The sequence below is a fragment of the Borostomias antarcticus genome (assembly GCF_949987555.1).
Source record: "Borostomias antarcticus genome assembly, chromosome: 1".
In the NCBI taxonomy this organism is placed as follows: Eukaryota; Metazoa; Chordata; class Actinopteri; order Stomiiformes; family Stomiidae; genus Borostomias; species Borostomias antarcticus.
Window position 1 is genome coordinate 39912284 of NC_140234.1, and position 17942 is coordinate 39930225.

Sequence of the window (17942 nt, forward strand, 5' to 3'; positions counted from 1 at the left end):
AGCAAAAGTGTTGATTAATCAAACATACAATCACTGACAACCAAATACAGCTTATGCACTGTAGCATACGTGGTATGAAGTGATTGATTCTGGTGCGTGTATATGTGTGTGTGTGTGTGTTACCTGTCCTCGTAGACCTGCTCGTGTGGTGGTGAAGTTGACCTGGGTGACCAGCGAGGCGGCGTCGGGGGGGATGAGGGGGGCGGGGTTCCGCGTGGCCAGGAACAGACGGAAGTCCTCGTTGTAATCAATGACCTTGTCTCCCATCTGCACCACATAGCGCGGGCCTGGGAGGGCAGGAGGGAGGGGTTAGTAGGAGGGAGGGGTTAGCAGGAGGGAGGGGTTAGTAGGAGGGAGGGGTTAGTGGGAGGGAGGGGTTAGCAGGAGGGAGGGGTTAGTAGGAGGGAGGGGTTAGCAGGAGGGAGGGGTTAGCAGGAGGGAGGGGTTAGTAGGAGGGAGGGGTTAGCAGGAGGGAGGGGTTAGTAGGAGGGAGGGGTTAGCAGGAGGGAGGGGTTAGCAGGAGGGAGGGGTTAGCAGGAGGGAGGGGTTAGTAGGAGGTAGGGGTTAGCAGGAGGGAGGGGTTAGTAGGAGGGAGGGGTTAGGATGAAAGAGGGGTTAGCAGGAGGGAGGGGTTAGTAGGAGGGAGGGGTTAGCATGAGGGAGGGGTTAGCAGGAGGGAGGGGTTAGTAGGAGGGAGGGGTTAGTAGGAGGGAGGGGTTAGGATGAAAGAGGGGTTAGCAGGAGGGAGGGGTTAGCAGGAGGGAGGGGTTAGCATGAGGGAGGGGTTAGCAGGAGGGAGGGGTTAGCAGGAGGGAGAGGTTAGTAGGAGGGAGGAGTTAGTAGTGCCACCTCCTCCAATCCCTGGCCACTACTGTTAGACAGGATACTGGTGATACTCTCTCTAGAGTACACCTGGGCTCCTCCCACAAAACTAAAACTTTACTGACCATGCCTGGGATGTACAGTCGGTTCATTCTCTTACTCTAGACAACAATGTATTGTACTAATTGTAAGTCTCTTTGGATAAATCTTCCTTCCCCCAATCATCTGTTCCATGTTTCTCCCACTCTCTCTAAACAGTGAGCATTAAACACGTAGCCTGAAGAAGCAGCGTCCATGTTTGCCATGAATGAGGCATGTCAATCTTTCAGCTTCCATGAGCATATGATCACACATCCCTTCACAAACATGTGCACACATAGCCGTGCCCATGAACGCGCACCAAATCCAATCACTGGTCACCCATGCAGTGATTACAGACATGACCGCCTTACTCTCACTTAGTATGTGTGTTTGTGTGTGTGTGTCTGCATGTGTATGTTTGACTGATCGCCATGAACAGCTAACATGGCAAACGCATGGGAGTGTGTGGACGAGTGATTGTAATAGTGTCAGAGAGCTACGCAGGGGTCTGGAGACAGATGCAGGCATGCGTACACGTACACACACAAACACACAAACACATACACACACAAACACATACACACACACACACACACTAGGGCCGTACCATATATCGTTTACGCATCGCCATTGCGATGTGCGCTTGCGCAATAGTCACATCGCTGGGCCTGCAATTTTTCTCCTGCTATGTAGTCAAACTCAAACAGGTCATGATAATTCAAAATTCAATACTAATTTTCCGCAGTATTGAAACTATCCGCACTATCGATACCAGCTGGCTTTTTCTATCTCTCTACTCTGACCTTTGGAAATTGCGTTTTGACTATTATAATGCATAAAAGAATAACATAGATAGAACAGCTTAGAATAGCAGACCATATTCAAATCGAATAGAATATCCTAGTAAAATTAAATACAGATGGGCATACTTTTTACAATGCTGCGCAACCGTGCATTTTAGAGAGATTGAGCTGGACTTTGGTCAGTAGCATCCTGCTCAAAATACGCTCCCACGGCTATGTATGGAAGCAATCAGTCATCAGTCTTATAAATCATATAATTAGGAAACTCATAGTCTATTTTATCAATGTTGTATAGCATAAAGCCTATTTTTGTCTTGTCTATTTTTTGTAGTTTGCAAAGAACGTTCAGGAAGGAAAGTGAAAGGGCTGAGGGCTGCTCAGTTGGTTACTCTAGACCCCAAACTTTTTGCACCGAGTACCGGTTTCATATAGCCACATTTTCCGAGGCCCGGGGGGTAGCCTAAAACTTCTTTTTAGTTTAAGTTTAAGTAGGCCTAACAACAGCACACTGATTTAAACACATTACATGCATATTTTGGTGTCAACACATATTATGGTAAATTGGTAAATGGACTGCACTTATATAGCGCTTTTATCCAAAGCGCTTTACAATGACCTCTCATTCACCCATTCACACACACATTCACACACCAATGGCGGCAGCTGCCATGCAAGGTGCTAACCTGCTCATTGGGAGCAATTTGGGGTTCAGTGTCTTGCCCAAGGACACTTCGACATGTGGACAGGAGGAGGCGGGATTCGAACCGCCGACCCTACAATCATTGGACGACCCGCTCTACCTCTGAAGCAAAAGCAAAACGCCTATTTAGCAATATTTCAGATTTAAACCCAATGCTAATAGCTGGGCAACCTCATAACATCAATGAGTCAATCTGTAAACGTGAACACCGTTGCTCTGTGCTGCGAGGCTGCGAGGCTGTGACCCGCTCTGCTGCACGCGGAAAGAGTGAAGGAGAGGATCAGTAGCCTGGCTCCCACCCCTGAATCTGAATGCCAATTCAATCTGAGTGTCAGACTAGTGGAGCAGAGCAAACACTTTCAGCTTATAATTGTAGCATCCAAGCTTATTAGTTTTTTTTTTTTAATTAATTTAATGAATAAAATAATACAATTAAATATATATGTAATTTATTTAGTTTAAACAGTCCACAGTCCTGCTCCGCCTCAGCAGACAGCAAACACTGAGATCAGTGGGCTACACCTGGCATTGGATTATTCCATTAGCCTACTTTTCCTGATGTTTTAGGTTTGTGTCGTGGTATCATTTCAGTATTGGTATCAAGATATTTTTAACAGGTATCGTATCAAAGTTGTAATTTTGGTATCGTGACAACACTATATGGTACTGTAGTCTGTCTGACATAACATGAATGATTCAGACCAATCACACTTTTAGTTAGTTTTAGTTGAGTTTTAAATGATGCTCAGCAGCCCTACCCCGCCCCCGCTGGAAGGCAAGCACAAGTCGAATAAAATGAAAATGACAGAGAAAGGGGACGATTTAGTGATTAAAAGAAAGTCAACATCTGACATTTGGCGTTACTTTGGCTACTGAAAGGCTGATTTAACATCAAGCCTGGCGACAGCACAGGTAGCAATTAGCAATATTAGAGAAGATGACGAGAACTAATCGTGGGCTCCCACGCCTTGTTGTACATATCACAATATATATCGCAAAAAAGTATATTGCTGTGTAGTATATTTTTTATCCTGTATTACATTAATCATATGTCTGTATTAGTCTCATGTAGTAATCATTTTTATAGAATAATGAATAAACCTCAACTAGTTGGAACTGTGTTAATTTAAGGAGTTTAACATGTGAGTTACAGATGGCCTTTGTCCCTGAGTCAGCATGATTCTTTGTCTATAGCAAATGGTCACCTCTGAAAGTGAGTACAGTTTGTAACATGATCCTAGGAGGACACAGGAAGCAGCCCCCGTGTCCGAAAGGGGGGCAAAGCCCAGCTGATACCTTGACCATTCAGAAGACTAGTTGATCTTTTGTGACCATATCTGTGTTAATGAACATTCTTCACCTTCGCCTCTCACTCCGCACGCCAGGTGTAGTCCGTCCATCCTGCCTCACTGATGTTAAGATCTCTGCATTGCTGCAGTAGATCCTGTGCTGCACAAAAAGGTGTCTCGAACTGAGACGCCGGGAAGGCTTTGCTGTTGCAGTAAACCTGTCGTGGAGCAGGTGGTTAGGCCCCACGACTCTCTCTATCACATTTACCTTGTAGCATCCAAGCTCATACTTCTATGTAAAGCTAACTAGCTAGAATAGACTTAAAAGATCGGCTTTTACGAACGGACAATTTGGTGACCACCCATTGAGACATTTTGAGTGAAATTGAGCCGATTTAAATCGGTGGCGTCCCTGCAGAACGTCCCTACAGACTATAATTATCATTGAAGACATGGCTTATTACCAAACTTTACCCTTCTTTCCTGAGACAGCATGCATTTCCTCCTAGAATTTCTAGATATCAATTGAGTATTTTTAACACCTCATTATGTAACATTGAGTTTGGTTGAGTTGTAATGACAGCTATTGCACGCCAGAAACTCAATTATATATTTTTGAAAATCATAACAGTGGTCACAGTGCACAATGCAAACATTCTCAGGAATGTTTGATTAACTCTGCCCAGAGTAATATTTTCAGTTATGTGTGTGGTTCTGTTAGTCAGTTAGTAAGAAGGATTATGCAACTATCAGAGCAATTTTCATTAAAACTCAGTGCAGGGGTACACATCAAAGACGGATCCAATCTCACCAGTCTCAGTATGCTCTCTTGTGAAATGTATCACAATTTAAATATTTGTAGGTGTTTGGCATGACTTGCACATAGTCCTCTGTGGGAGTAGCAAAAACAAAGCGCCAGGGGAATGCTTGTGTCCAAGTCATGCCAAACACATAAAAATATTCAGATTGTGGTAAATTTTCACAGGAGAGCATACTGAGAGACTGATAAGATTACACCCTGTGCTTCTTGTCTCGGAAAAACACATTTATCGTAATTTTTTCCAAAACATTTACGTATAGTATGCCCTACTGACTTCCATTGTAGTCCAGTGAGAGCCTGCAGAAAAACTGCAGCTAGCTCAATACTGAAACAATCAGTGAAATATGGTCTCTGTCGGGTTCATGGTAGAAAGAACTAAAATAGGGTCTAAGTTCCAAAATAGTGAACTACCTATTTAATACTGTAGACCTAGCAGCACCAGGACACATTTTTAATCTACAGTACATGATTGGTGCCTGGCTGCTGTCTGGGTGCCATGGAAACACAAACTGGGCAAACCAGCAAACCTTTCAATTTCACTCATCTTTCCTTCAGCTCATGGGTCAATGACGTGATACCTACTTTTTCTGTCCAACTGCATTTTTTCCCTTTTAAAGTATTTCTAAATGCATAAAGAGATACCATATATCTAGTACTTTTCCAATATACATACTAGGGCTGTGCATCTTCACTGGTCTCACAACTCAATTTGATTATGATTAATCTGTCAAGGATTCGATTCGATATCACTATGCATAACGATACACTGCATCCTCAATTTTCTAGTTGTAATTGTTTAGGTCTAGCCTACCTATATTTGCAGCTATAACAGCTTCCACTCTTCTGGGAAGGCTTTCTACAAGATTTTGAAGTGTGTCTGTGGGAATTTTTGCCCATTCATCCAGAAGAGCGTTTGTGAGGTCAGACACTGATGTTGGAAGAGAGGGCCTTACATCACCAAGAACAATGCCAAACGTCGGATGGAGTGGTGTAAAGCACCCCGCCACTGGACTCTGGAGCAGTGGAAACGTGTTCTGTGGAGTGACGAATCTCTATCTGGCAGTCTGATGGATGAGTTTGGGTTTTTGGCGAATGCCAGGAGAATGTTACATGCCTGACTGCATTGTGCCAACTGTAAAGTTTGGTGGAGGAGGGATAATGGTCTGGGGTTGTTTTCTGGGGTTGGCCTAGGCCCCTTAGTTCCAGTGAAGGGAAATGTTACCGCTTCAGCTTACCAAGACATTTTGGACAAGTCTGTGCTTCCAACTTTGTGGGAACAGTTTGGGAAAGGCTTTGCACATAGCAAGGTCCATAAAGGCATGGTTGGGTGAGGTTGGTGTGGAAGAACCTGACTGGCCCACACAGAACCCTGACCTCAACCCCATCAAACACCTTTGGGATGAACTAGAAGGGAGATTGTGAGCTAGGCCCTCTCGTCCAACATCACAGTCTGACCTAATAAATACTCTTCTGAATGAATGAGCAAAAATTCCCACAGACACACTCCAAAATCTTGTAGAAAGCCTTCCCAGAAGAGTGGAAGCTGTTATAGCTGCAAAGGGGGGACGAACTCCATATTAATGCCTATGAATTTAGAATGGGATGTCATAAAAGCTCCTGTAGCCGGTTTAGTTAACTAGGCTACTGAACTAATATTAGTACCATGCAACTTGAATATTAAATTAAAAGCTGAGTCCCAAATAGACATCTGTCCCTTTCACTCGCCGGGTCTGGCTACATGTTTTTATAAATAAAGGCCGTCTCAATTAGAAGCCGGGTCGACATTAGGCCTAATTGTTTATCTGGTTGCCATGCGACGCTGCAAATCTTTCTTTTTTTGTATGTAACGTTACAGTAATTGCATTAAAACATTTGCTCACTATGGCGACACAGAGAAATGAAGGAAGCAGGCCAGCAACGAGCTAGAGATAAACATGTGTGAGTGGATCCACAGCATGCAGGCACACCTCAATATCCCGCAGGAGGATGACGAGCTAGAGATAAACATGTGTGAGTGGATCCACAGCATGCAGGCACACCTCAATCTCCTGCAGGAGGATCAGGATTAAGGCTAAATAAATCTACCGGTAGCTGGTTTGTTAAAATCTTTTTCAGATGAAGTAGTACAAATAAATAAGCTTGAAACAACTTTTTTCGGCTTTCATCCTTTCTAGGCCAGTATTTGGTAGGCCTTCCTCTAGGCCTCTCTCTCCTGCATGAAGTTGGCCTACTGTAGATGTGCAGTCTCAAAGCCAGATCAAATGAATGAATAAGTGATGTTATTCGATAGCCTATTTTTTTTACACAGGTAATATTCATGCCCATTCTTAATAAACAAGTACACAAGTATTTCCAAATATAGGCCAGCTGACATTTCCTAAGGCTTATTAAGGCTTATTGTTTTATTAATCTTGCATTAAGAACACAAAATTCAGATAATTTAATGTTTTTGAACAATTGCCAAATATATCGTTATTTTATTTTTAGATTTGACCCTCATATATTGTTATTTCCCCCCTTCCACATCCCTGCCTCCTCCCTCCTCTCCTAGCCAGCAATGGAACCCAGACAGGCCTGCCACCCACAGCCACACAGAGAATCCTGGGAGTGAAAGGGTATCAGATTATCATGGGGGGCGAGATACTCAGTAACCCCAGTCTCTCTGTACCAGGAAGGTCAGATCTATAGAGGACCTCCACTTGACACACTGGTCTGCCTACTGGTGGGGCTGACACTGACAAAATGCATCTGTGTGTAAATCAATGATAAGGTCAGTTTGTGTGTGTGTGTGTGTGTGTGTGTGTGTGTGTGTGTGTGTGTGTGTGTGTGTGTGTGTGTGTGTGTGCGTGTGTGTGTGCGTACGTGTATACAGCTACCTACTACCTACCTACTACCTTCTAACCAGGTCCAGTGGATGCCCCACTGTCACCCGCAGACCACCCTGAGTCCGATAGATACCCCCGTGTCTGCTGTGGATGTCCAGTACAGCCACTAACCCTGTCCTCCTCCCTAGTGTCTCTCCCTCTTATACTCTATACAGGTCCTGTGGACACCCTGTCTCCTTCAGGCCAACCTGTAGAAGATCCCAGAGAACCCCGTCCCCGTCCTCCGCCAAGGTCCACCTAATGGCTCCTGGAAAGGCCCCCTGCCTCCTTGTGACTAGCTCCTTCCCACTCTGTGTCGTCAGCTGTCCCTATCCAGCCAACCACACCCCTTTTTACCCTTGGCTCTCTGCTTTCTGTTTCCCCACCTCTGCTCTGCGGCATTCTCTATGAGCCTGTTCTGCCAAGTGCTTACTGTGCTTTGTTATATGATTCACTTAAATATCATATTAGAGACTAGAGGGATAGCTAACACATAATGGCCGACCATGTAGGCAACTTCTCTGTAACTATTTGTGCACTCTACTGATAGTCATGTCTCTCTTATGAAGTATCTAGCCTATGTTTACTGCTTTGTATATGTTCTTAGCCAATAGACAAACATTTTCCAGGAGCATGCTCAATGGTTTCATTGAGAGAGGTCAGGGAATCATTTTAACAGCTCACTTTTCTGGCCCCCAGGTGAAACTGTTTTTTTGCTTCCCTCTGGAATATATAGGGGGGTCAAAGACGTGACGCTTGTTTTTTTGTGTCCCTTTGGTTAAGTTTACATTTTTTAGGTTAAAAATTGAAAATAAACTTAAAGATTACTTGCATACAGACTTTTCTGACAACCTGCCCTAAAAAGTTGTGGTTTTAATTCATTTCGAGAGAATTATTGAGTAAAAATGGCAAAAATGTCTAAGTGGTGTAACCATAAAAACTGAGTACAGAAAAACTCTAATTGCTCAAAAGAGCTGAAAGTCTAAAAATAAAACATATAAACTAGTTTGGCATAAATAAAATAAAGTTAATAAAAGAAGTGGAACTATATTGTTCTGGATATTATAAATAATCCGGGGAATCATGTCAGTCAGGTCAATTTACATAAGTGTCTAGATGGTGTAACCACCATATAAGGAGTTTTGGTGTAACCAGTGAAAAACATTGATTAATGATCTTTATCATAAAAACAAATATTTACTTTAAAAAGTATGTTTGAAAGTAGCTAGGTCAACTAGCTAACTTTCATGGGTGTCCATGTAAATGCCTGACAAATTAGATTTTTAATGTAAATGTCAAATGGCGCAACCAGTTACACCATTTGACTCAAATATGATTCCTATTGTAAGTCTTTCTGTTTGATGCTATTTTAGGCAAGGACCAATATTTTATGATGCAGCACAAGGACAATTAGCCATCTTAAAGTCCAGGTTAACCCAGTTCAAATTTTTGTTATGAGCTTCACACACCACAGGAAAACATGTCATTAACCACCCAGCCAAATCTGAGTGATTAAAAATGTCGCTAAGTATATAAAATAAGGCTTCAAAATCGGTTAAAAATCAGCAGCATTCTCTGGTCTGAGACTGTGGGGGCGTGTCTGCTGAAGGCACCGAAGCCACACCCAATTGCGTGGGGAGGGGGTGTGGAGGGAAGAACCTGTCAAATAGTACCGTTCTCTGGTTTGCATATTGTCACACTGGCACGCCGTCTCTTTTGTGGTAGGAAGGCACAGCTTTGTGAAAACAGAGAGGAGTTGAAATTACACTTGTCTAATGAGTCAAACGCACAGATGCTTCCTCCTAACCTACCTCCTGACAAACAACACAGGTAAAACTGTAGCTACTCTATACCAACGCGCCAGTGTTACTGCCCTTAGATGCAAAAACAGGCAACGAGGAATGTATGAGTCTGTCCCTATTTTCTCCCTGCCACCTCCGGACCCATTCCTATCCCTAACAGGCGATCCTGTCGTCCCTTGGGATCAATGGAAAAAGTTGTTTAAAATGTACCTTTTAGTCACTGGCTTGAACAGCGCTGATAGCGCGAAGAAGCGTACACTACCGGAGTTGATAATCGGGACAGACTCATCCACTCTCGTTGGCAATGTTATGTGTGAGAATAACGAGCACTCGGCTTCAACTTTCCCGCAACATATCCAACAGAACGTTCAGCCAGTAGCCGCCGAGCACCGCTTCACTGGGAGAGGGTGCGTCTTTCTCCCGCTGCAGCTGGTCTACCTAACCATCCCCCTCGCTCCCACCTCCCGGTCTCCCGCTGGAGAAATATATTGTTACCATTACCGGTGAACCCATACGCATATCAGGTGCCACAAATATGGCAGGCAGTTTCTGTATAGTTAACGCTTATAGTCATAATATATCATCCGTAACGTTATTTGGTGGGTGGTCGCCTGGTCGGTGCTTCTAGCTATGTTAGCTAGACTAAGGTTATATACACACTCCCATCTGCAACAAACTACATAGATAATGTTAGCTATAATTCCTCCTAAGATTACATATAATTAATCATAGCTGACATTACCACATAAATGTCACGACACATTTTGTAGATTAACGTAGCAGTGTATTTTCCTATTGCTTACGTTACCTAGCTAACGTTATAACGTTAATTAGCTATAAGCACACAAGGCAGCGGTGTCGGCACCAAAGGTTGATGCGACAGGAGGAGAATGGAGGCCGGGGAGGGAGATGGTTGACAGGAGGAGAATGGAGGCCGGGGAGGGAGATGGTTGGCTCCGCCGAATTCACCAGGACCAGTCGTGAGTCCGTGAAACCCAAAAGCCTCATATTATAATTGCAGAAGCTTTCGGGAGTGAAATGTTTGCTGCAGAGGCGGGCGCTAGCGGTGACAGACTCTATAACACCATGGCTCTTCAAAAATGCTAACCCATTTGCTTCTCATTTCAGCTTTACTCGGGAGTGAAAGAAGGAGACCTTATCATCCCATTCCTGCTGGCATCCAGGAAGGATGCATTTTCGTTTAGTTTTATGCATAGGCATTGCTAACTAAGAAAAACTAGCTAATTCTAGACTGTTGGTTAAAACTAGCTAATTCTAGACTCAAGATTGAGCAGAACCGAAGATTCAAATCCGTTCTAGCTTTATATAGTGTTAGGGCGGGGATATGCTAAGAACACCGCTCTACGTCATCCGGTACCGTTTTAAGCCCGCCCAGAAAATCCAGAAATCAAAACTGGTCAAAAACACAAAACTGGTCTAACTTCACAATTCAGTACTACACATGGTTCATCCCATTTTTACATGTTATCAGCAATGCATCACTAACACATAGAATGTGTTTTCAAGCAAATCTCTGATTTTGGTTAACTGGGACTTTAAGAAGAAATGTTTAGTTTATTAGTAAGTTTTATTTATTTTCCAAGTATTCTTTCGAGAAAATGGGAATTGTCATTTACATCATAGCCTACATGTTATTTGGCCAGACATTCTATGTTGTGTTGAGCCTCAGAGATGGCCTGCCTAATAAGTCAGATACTTGTCTGCCATTTCATCATTAATACAATATAATAAACTTGGTAAATGTGGATGGTTACACCAATTGACACTGGGTTGTGTCAAATGGTGTAACCAGTGTTTGTTCATGAAAATATGAAATTATACAGGCATATTAATTATATTCCTATTTCTATCTATGCATTATATTCTACTGTAGTGTAACATGTTTTTAGCCATTTTGACATACATTTCCATAGATTATAACAAAAACCAAGGTGTTTTCAGCATACCATATGACCCACTCGATGTAGCAAAACTGGTGAAATATTAAAATTTGAGATCACCCTGATAAAATCTATTCTTAGGTAACATGTTGCAATTGATTAGTATTATGGGTACACCTACATGTTGATAAAATATTGAATATTTACCACTTTTCTCTGGTTACACCATTTGACATTTTCAGGTGCATTTGGTCTTACTTTTTGAAAAAAAAAGTGCAAATGTAATCTCAAATGACATAAAACCAACATAAATACAAAATCCACATATTAACACACCTGATGCATGCTTTTAAAACAGTATTTCCCCCAATTTCCCCCCCCATCTTTCCCACCCTTATTTGTCACTGACCCAGGGGTGGGACCTATGAAGAGAGAAGGACTATACACACATCACTTAAATGGGTGGCAGGCCGGTGTCCAGGAATTTACATCCAAACACCTTAGCCTTTGTCTTTGTAATTTATCACCTCCCCCCAAGTCCCCTGAAAAACCCCAGTTTCAGTCTAATGTAAAACACCAACTCTCCCCCCCTTTTGTAATTGTAAACACTCTGCATAGCTCTGCCTCGCTCTTTTGTCCAAGTCAGAAAGACCACACCTTGTCTTTCCTGCCCTGATTCAGACCTCTGTTTTCTTTGTTTTCTCATGTCACATGTTTTTACTCTTGGCCACGCCTGCCATTCATGTACAATGCAGTAGCCAATCACATCCTGGAAACACTGTACCTTTGTTTTGGACTGTACATAAGCCACAGCCAGAAGTGACTGACCTCACTTCTCTGACAAACCACCTTTGTTTGCGTTGTTCAGGAAGTCCTTGCGCAAGTATTTGATTTCATTCAATAAACCAGACTCAACCTTTTGAACGTATCTTGGTAAATCTTTGGACTAGACAAGTCTAAAATACGATCACAGTTTGGCGACGGGGATGATCTGGGAGGACTACCTGCGTGTTGCCGGGATTCCAGTGGATAGGACTGATCGACAGACGTGTCGGTCCATATGGGCTTGGAAAATCAATTTTCTCTCTTGCGCCAGAGCGCATGCCGAGATTATTTCCTCAGTTCTGCCACTGGATTCCTGAGGCTCACAGGTACGTTTAAACGAACCCTCTTGTGGTTCTGAGTTGTATTTGCCTTGATTTGGTTCAGTTGTGTTGGTCTGGATTGGTTGAAAACAGGAAACCCCAGCGTGGGTATTAAGTAAGTAACTATCCAAGGAGATGTGAACAGCAATATACATATTTATATCGTATTGTCGTTTTGACTTCGTCCTTGTTTAGGCTACCGGGGGTTCTCTTCAGAAGAGGTGTAATTTTGGGTTTGGGACTCGCTCCCTTACAGTTGATGTAGACTACAGTTTAGATTGTTTGTCGGCTCGGCTGTAGTTAAGAAGTGAGAGTGCACTTCTAGGATAACGTTTTGGGTTGCTTTAGTTCGATGTTCCAGAATTAGCAAAGAAGGGAACCTGTTGAAGTTCGCAGATAGTGCGATTTCCACAGGATTGAAGTTCGCAGATAGTGCGATTTCCACAGAGTGAAGTTCGCAGATAGTGCGATTCCCACAGGGTTGAAGTTCGCAGTGAGTGCGATTTCCAAATGAGTTGAAGTTCGCAGTGAGTGCGATTTCCAAATGGGTTGAAGTTCGCAGTGAGTGCGATTACCAGCTAACCTCCGGAGTGTCTGTTTTTTGTCCCCGAACGGGGTTGTGTTGTCTTTATGTTTGTCTAAGCGCTATTTTTCGCCGGCTCAGTGGGATTTTTGATTGAATTTTTGAGCCTCGGCTCTTGATTGTATGTTTGTTACGCGCGCCATGGATCCAGGTAAAGTATTGTTTTGTACCCTTTTTAGACTGTTACATTTCTGCTAGATTCCCAGTAGGCTAGCTAGCTGGTTGCCTAGGAGATAAGGAAAACAACTCCCGGTGATCCGCCTTGAGCCAGAGGGAGAACAAAGAGATTCCTGACTGGGTGAGTACTAAGCGAATTTTAATGTGTCTTAATGTTTGTTTCTTCGAAATTGTATTCTTTCCCGCCGTGAGTTAACCATAAGGTTTCTTTTCGTTGCTGTTTTGGGGTTTTTAGGCTGCGTCATGATTATTTGGGATTTGTTTCTTTAAATTTCCCCGCGCACAACCAAAGACCACATCCGGGTCATACATGCAACATTTTGGGATCACCACTAGGTGTCCCTGTAACCCCGGCTAATAACATAGGGCTAGAGGAGGTCACAGGATTCTACTGCTAGCCTGAGGAGATTGTTGCGCTGAAGCATTATTCTGCGAGCGTTTGTTGGCAGATTTTCGTTATGTGCTAAAGCATTTTCGATTTCTTACATCCATATCTGACATTTAGTGTTAAATTTTTAGCTAAGATTCGGGCTCAGCTACAGGTGGTTGAGATGTCTAGGTTAAGGGAAAAGCCTGTTAATTCTGTAGACTGGTCTGTTTTTAAGATTTGGGAGAGAGTAGCACGAGAGCGGGTTTTTGGGTCAGGAAGGAAAGATAAGGAGATTCAGCAAACAGTCTCTCCGCCATTTCCCCAGCAGAATAACTCTGATTTAAAATTAGATCCCCCCTCGACTCGTTGCTCCGTGCTCACACCCAACCAGGCTGTTCTTTCCCCTTTTCATGCTCCCGCCATTAGCCACGCCCCTTCTCTCATTTCGCCCCTTTCTACGAGGTATAAGGAAGATTTGGCTAGAGCTATATCTGAGGCTAAGGTTAATTTGGAACAACTGCAAATGGCTAGAGATAGTCTGGAGGGACCGCAAATACACGCGCCTCTGATACGCTGCCCAAACCCTGTTCCTCGCCCTTCACAAATAAATTATGCAGCTGGTTATGCGGCCTGGACTCCAGAGATTACGGTTTACAGACCCTGGCGCTCTGATGAACTACGTGAAATAGCTAAAACCTTGCCCGATCCAACCAAAGACATTGACGAGTTTGAAAATCTTTTTAACAGTTTAGTTCGTATGTATGAGCCTCACGCAGAGGAAATCGCCATGATCATGAGACAGTGCCTTGGGCTAAAATGGGTGGATGTGAAACATCCGTTTGACATTACATTGCCTTTTAATCATGCCGATTTTTCTGACCAAAACACTGCGCTGTTGAACAGAATCAAAACTCGATTCCCTAAAAAGATGGATTGGGACCGTATCACATATTGCAAACAAAACTCCGATCAACAGTTCGAGAAATTTTGGGAACGACTAGAATCAGTTTTCGCCGCACACAGTGGCATGGACAAAGCGAACGCCGATTATAAAAAGATTTTGAAACAACAATTGATGAATAACTCTCTCTCCTCTTTGTCCGACCAAGTTAGGTTGATGTGCCACACCTGGGAATCGACTTCTCTCGAAGAAGTTGTTGATCATTTCCGCTATGCGGAGCGTCTTCGTGATCACATTGAAGAGAGGGAGTTGAAAGAAATGAAGCTAGGTGCAGCCAGATTACAAGCTGCTCAGTTACAACAGCTGGACAATCAGACTGCTGGTGCGAGGTGGAACCAACAACGACCACAGTGGCGACAGAGAAACAATAGGAAGCGTTCTGGTAGGGTTAGGCGAGGAAAAAGGTATAATCGAAGTGAAGATAGAGATGATTCATGCTTCCATTGTGGTCAGTATGGCCACTGGATTGAACGGTGTCACAGTTACCGCAAGCTGAATGAAAAGGAAGAGCCTCAAATTTGGGGTCGAGCGCCACCTGCTGGAGTTCCCTTGAACAACCCATAAGCGAGATTTTAACTAGCCAAGATAGAGAGTTTTAAAATATGGGTAAATAAACAGGATAAAATAGATGTAGAGGGAACTCAAAAGTCTGACAGGGTTGAATAGGTGTTTGATTCAGGAGTTTTGTTTCAATAGTCAATGAATGGCCATAAGCTGTTCGTTTTATGCATTCTACTGTATGAATTTTCATTCATATAATGATAATGTGTTTTGAGAAGTTGGCTCTAGGCCTTCTCCTCTGCTATTGAACCCAGTCTGTGTTTTGAGTCTTAATTTTCAGGTGCTATGGACCCTGGGCGGCAGGTCTTTGAGAAGCCTGGATCATGCCTTCCTGGGGACTGCTTGGGACCTGCTGTTTGTCTGTTTTAACTGTTTGTTTTGTCTCTCTTTCTGATATGTAGCTTAAGACATAAGCGTTGTGCATAATAGTGGGGGAAATAGATAAGGGTTGCCAGTATCTTAATCTGAATGCAGCATCTCATAACCCAATTTATATATATTTTAAATGAGTATGTTAAATATCTCATGTTTATAGTTTGAGGCACATTCATCGGGCCTGAGTGTTTTTTTCTGAGTGGTTTTTTACAGACAACTGTCGTTCCGGGAGTGATGGGCGAATGCCGAACCAGGAGACGGGCACAGACCGGAGGTGGAGATGGAGATTACTGGCCTGTTTCCCTACAGATGGGCGATCTGGGTTTCGTGAGATGCAGACCAACGCCATGTCACCAACTCACTGTGAGCGACAGATAAGTATGAAACAGGAGCAGGGCCCAAATACTCTGTCCTCAAATGCAGAAGAGGGAGGTTTTAGATATACAAATTTTAGCTATACAAATGAAGCTTGATGGCGTTTTTGATTAGTTAATTGTAAATGAAGCCAGTTCATTTTAGTGTCATTTTCTTTGCCCCATCTCTATTTTTATCCTGACTTCAGGAAATTTTTGCTTTCACCCTTAGGGGGTGTTGTTTTGTTGAGACGAGAATATGGTGGGTCTAGCCCGGGATTGCGCCCTGAATGGGAGGTCCGAAAGACTTAAGCGTATTTTATTTTCATAAAATCGCAAGAGAAATGCTAAGAGCCAAATCCAATTGCCTTGATCATGACTGGGGACTGGGCGTGTTAAAGTCATTCTAACACTGCCCTTGATGTCACTGTAGGCTACTGCAGACTGGCTCTAAATGACACTTGAACAGTCACCCTGTTTAAGTTTTCCTGACAGAATAACAACAATTTTTCCCCAAAGCAGGAGCTTGCGCTTAACCATGTTTCTGAGTATCTCCTACAGACTGTTGAATAACCGTTCCTGACCAAAGAAGGGAACAGGGAGACCAGACCAGAGGACTCTCTTTTGCTCTGTTTTGTCTCTGTTTGTCTCTCTCATCTGTGGATCCACAGATGGAGCACTTCATCAGCCTGTACTGGGGGAGCGCCGAGGTGAGCCCTCCAGCAGCACGACCCGGGCCGACCCTACGTGGAGCAGTACAGGGATGGACCGGGTTCAGTTCAAGAGCCTACATTTCTGACCTACAAGCATCTGCTCCACCTGCGGAGAAAAAGAAATGAAGGACTAAAGTGAGGACCGCCATTTCCTGAGGCTAAGGAGGGGTTCCTGCATCACATCTCTCCTGGGGATTGGGTCCTAATCCACGACCACAGACGAAGGAGCTGGAACTCGCCGAGGTGGCTCGGGCCGTACCAGTTTCTACTCATCACGCAGACAGCGATCTGAGAGGACTTCGTTGGACCCATGCAAGCCATTGCCGACGGGTCCAAGCAACAGAGGACGGTCCACCAAGGGATCGCAAACACCAGGAGATCAGAATGCAGCTGAACCAGAGGGCTCAGAGGCCAAAACCATGGGCCATCACACTGTCCTCTCCTCTGACGAGGAATCGGAGGAAAAATGACCTTGCTGGTCACCTCCTCACAAGATGCACCACACACGCACACACACCTGCACACACTAACATTGAACATAACTGATTTCAAGCAACGTGACATCGAAGTTGCGATCTAGAAGAGAAGACGCCTTGCATTCCCCAATGACATTCTATTGCCCAAAAGAGAAGTGCCACCTAAATGACTGTTGGGATACACTGTGAACAAGAGTGACCTTGACAGTCACCGCCACACTCTCCCCTCCTCTGATGAGCAATCGGAGACTGACCTTGCCGGTCACCTCCTCACAAGAGTGAATGAACTTTGAAATAATCTGGAAAATATCATATTTGTTTACAAGAGTTGCAATGATTGAAACATGAGTTGATAAATAAGTTTGGGTTTTTCCTCTAAATTGACCAAGAGGTTTTTTGCCCCTCTTACACTGGTAACCATTTTATCTTTTTTTTGCCTTGTTAAATCAAGTTTGTTTTTTGGTGAATGGTTGTCCACTCTTAGACTATAAATAGTATATAATCATGTCATCTTTTTTATCTTGTTTCCTGTCAAACTTCTGAAACAAGGGGTTTTGGTGTGTGATTTTGCACGTTGAGAGGAAATAATTAAAGTTTCCACCTAGTGGAGAGATTATTTCCTTTCCACATGTATAGCATAGCTGACTGTTTACACTGTGTTTGGATTTTATTTTTGTGTGCCTGTTCAGGCACAAATGAGGGATTGTCCAGGAATTTACATCCAAACACCTTAGCCTTTGTCTTTGTAATTTATCACCTCCCCCCAAGTCCCCTGAAAAACCCCAGTTTCAGTCTAATGTAAAACACCAACTCTCCCCCCCTTTTGTAATTGTAAACACTCTGCATAGCTCTGCCTCGCTCTTTTGTCCAAGTCAGAAAGACCACACCTTGTCTTTCCTGCCCTGATTCAGACCTCTGTTTTCTTTGTTTTCTCATGTCACATGTTTTTACTCTTGGCCACGCCTGCCATTCATGTACAATGCAGTAGCCAATCACATCCTGGAAACACTGTACCTTTGTTTTGGACTGTACATAAGCCACAGCCAGAAGTGACTGACCTCACTTCTCTGACAAACCACCTTTGTTTGCGTTGTTCAGGAAGTCCTTGCGCAAGTATTTGATTTCATTCAATAAACCAGACTCAAC

The 17942-nt window shown here is 43.6% G+C and overlaps 1 protein-coding gene across 1 annotated transcript in view; it reads right to left on the minus strand.

The window, feature by feature from the left end:
• Positions 1 to 17942, minus strand: part of dync2h1 (dynein cytoplasmic 2 heavy chain 1) — a gene marked incomplete at its 5' end in the record, with an annotated part of 236486 nt that overhangs the window by 101638 nt on the left and 116906 nt on the right. Inside the window, one exon of the mRNA XM_084443002.1 lies at positions 124 to 287. Within this exon, the coding sequence (XP_084299128.1) occupies positions 124 to 287 (164 nt within the window). The remainder of the gene's footprint in view (positions 1 to 123; positions 288 to 17942) is intronic.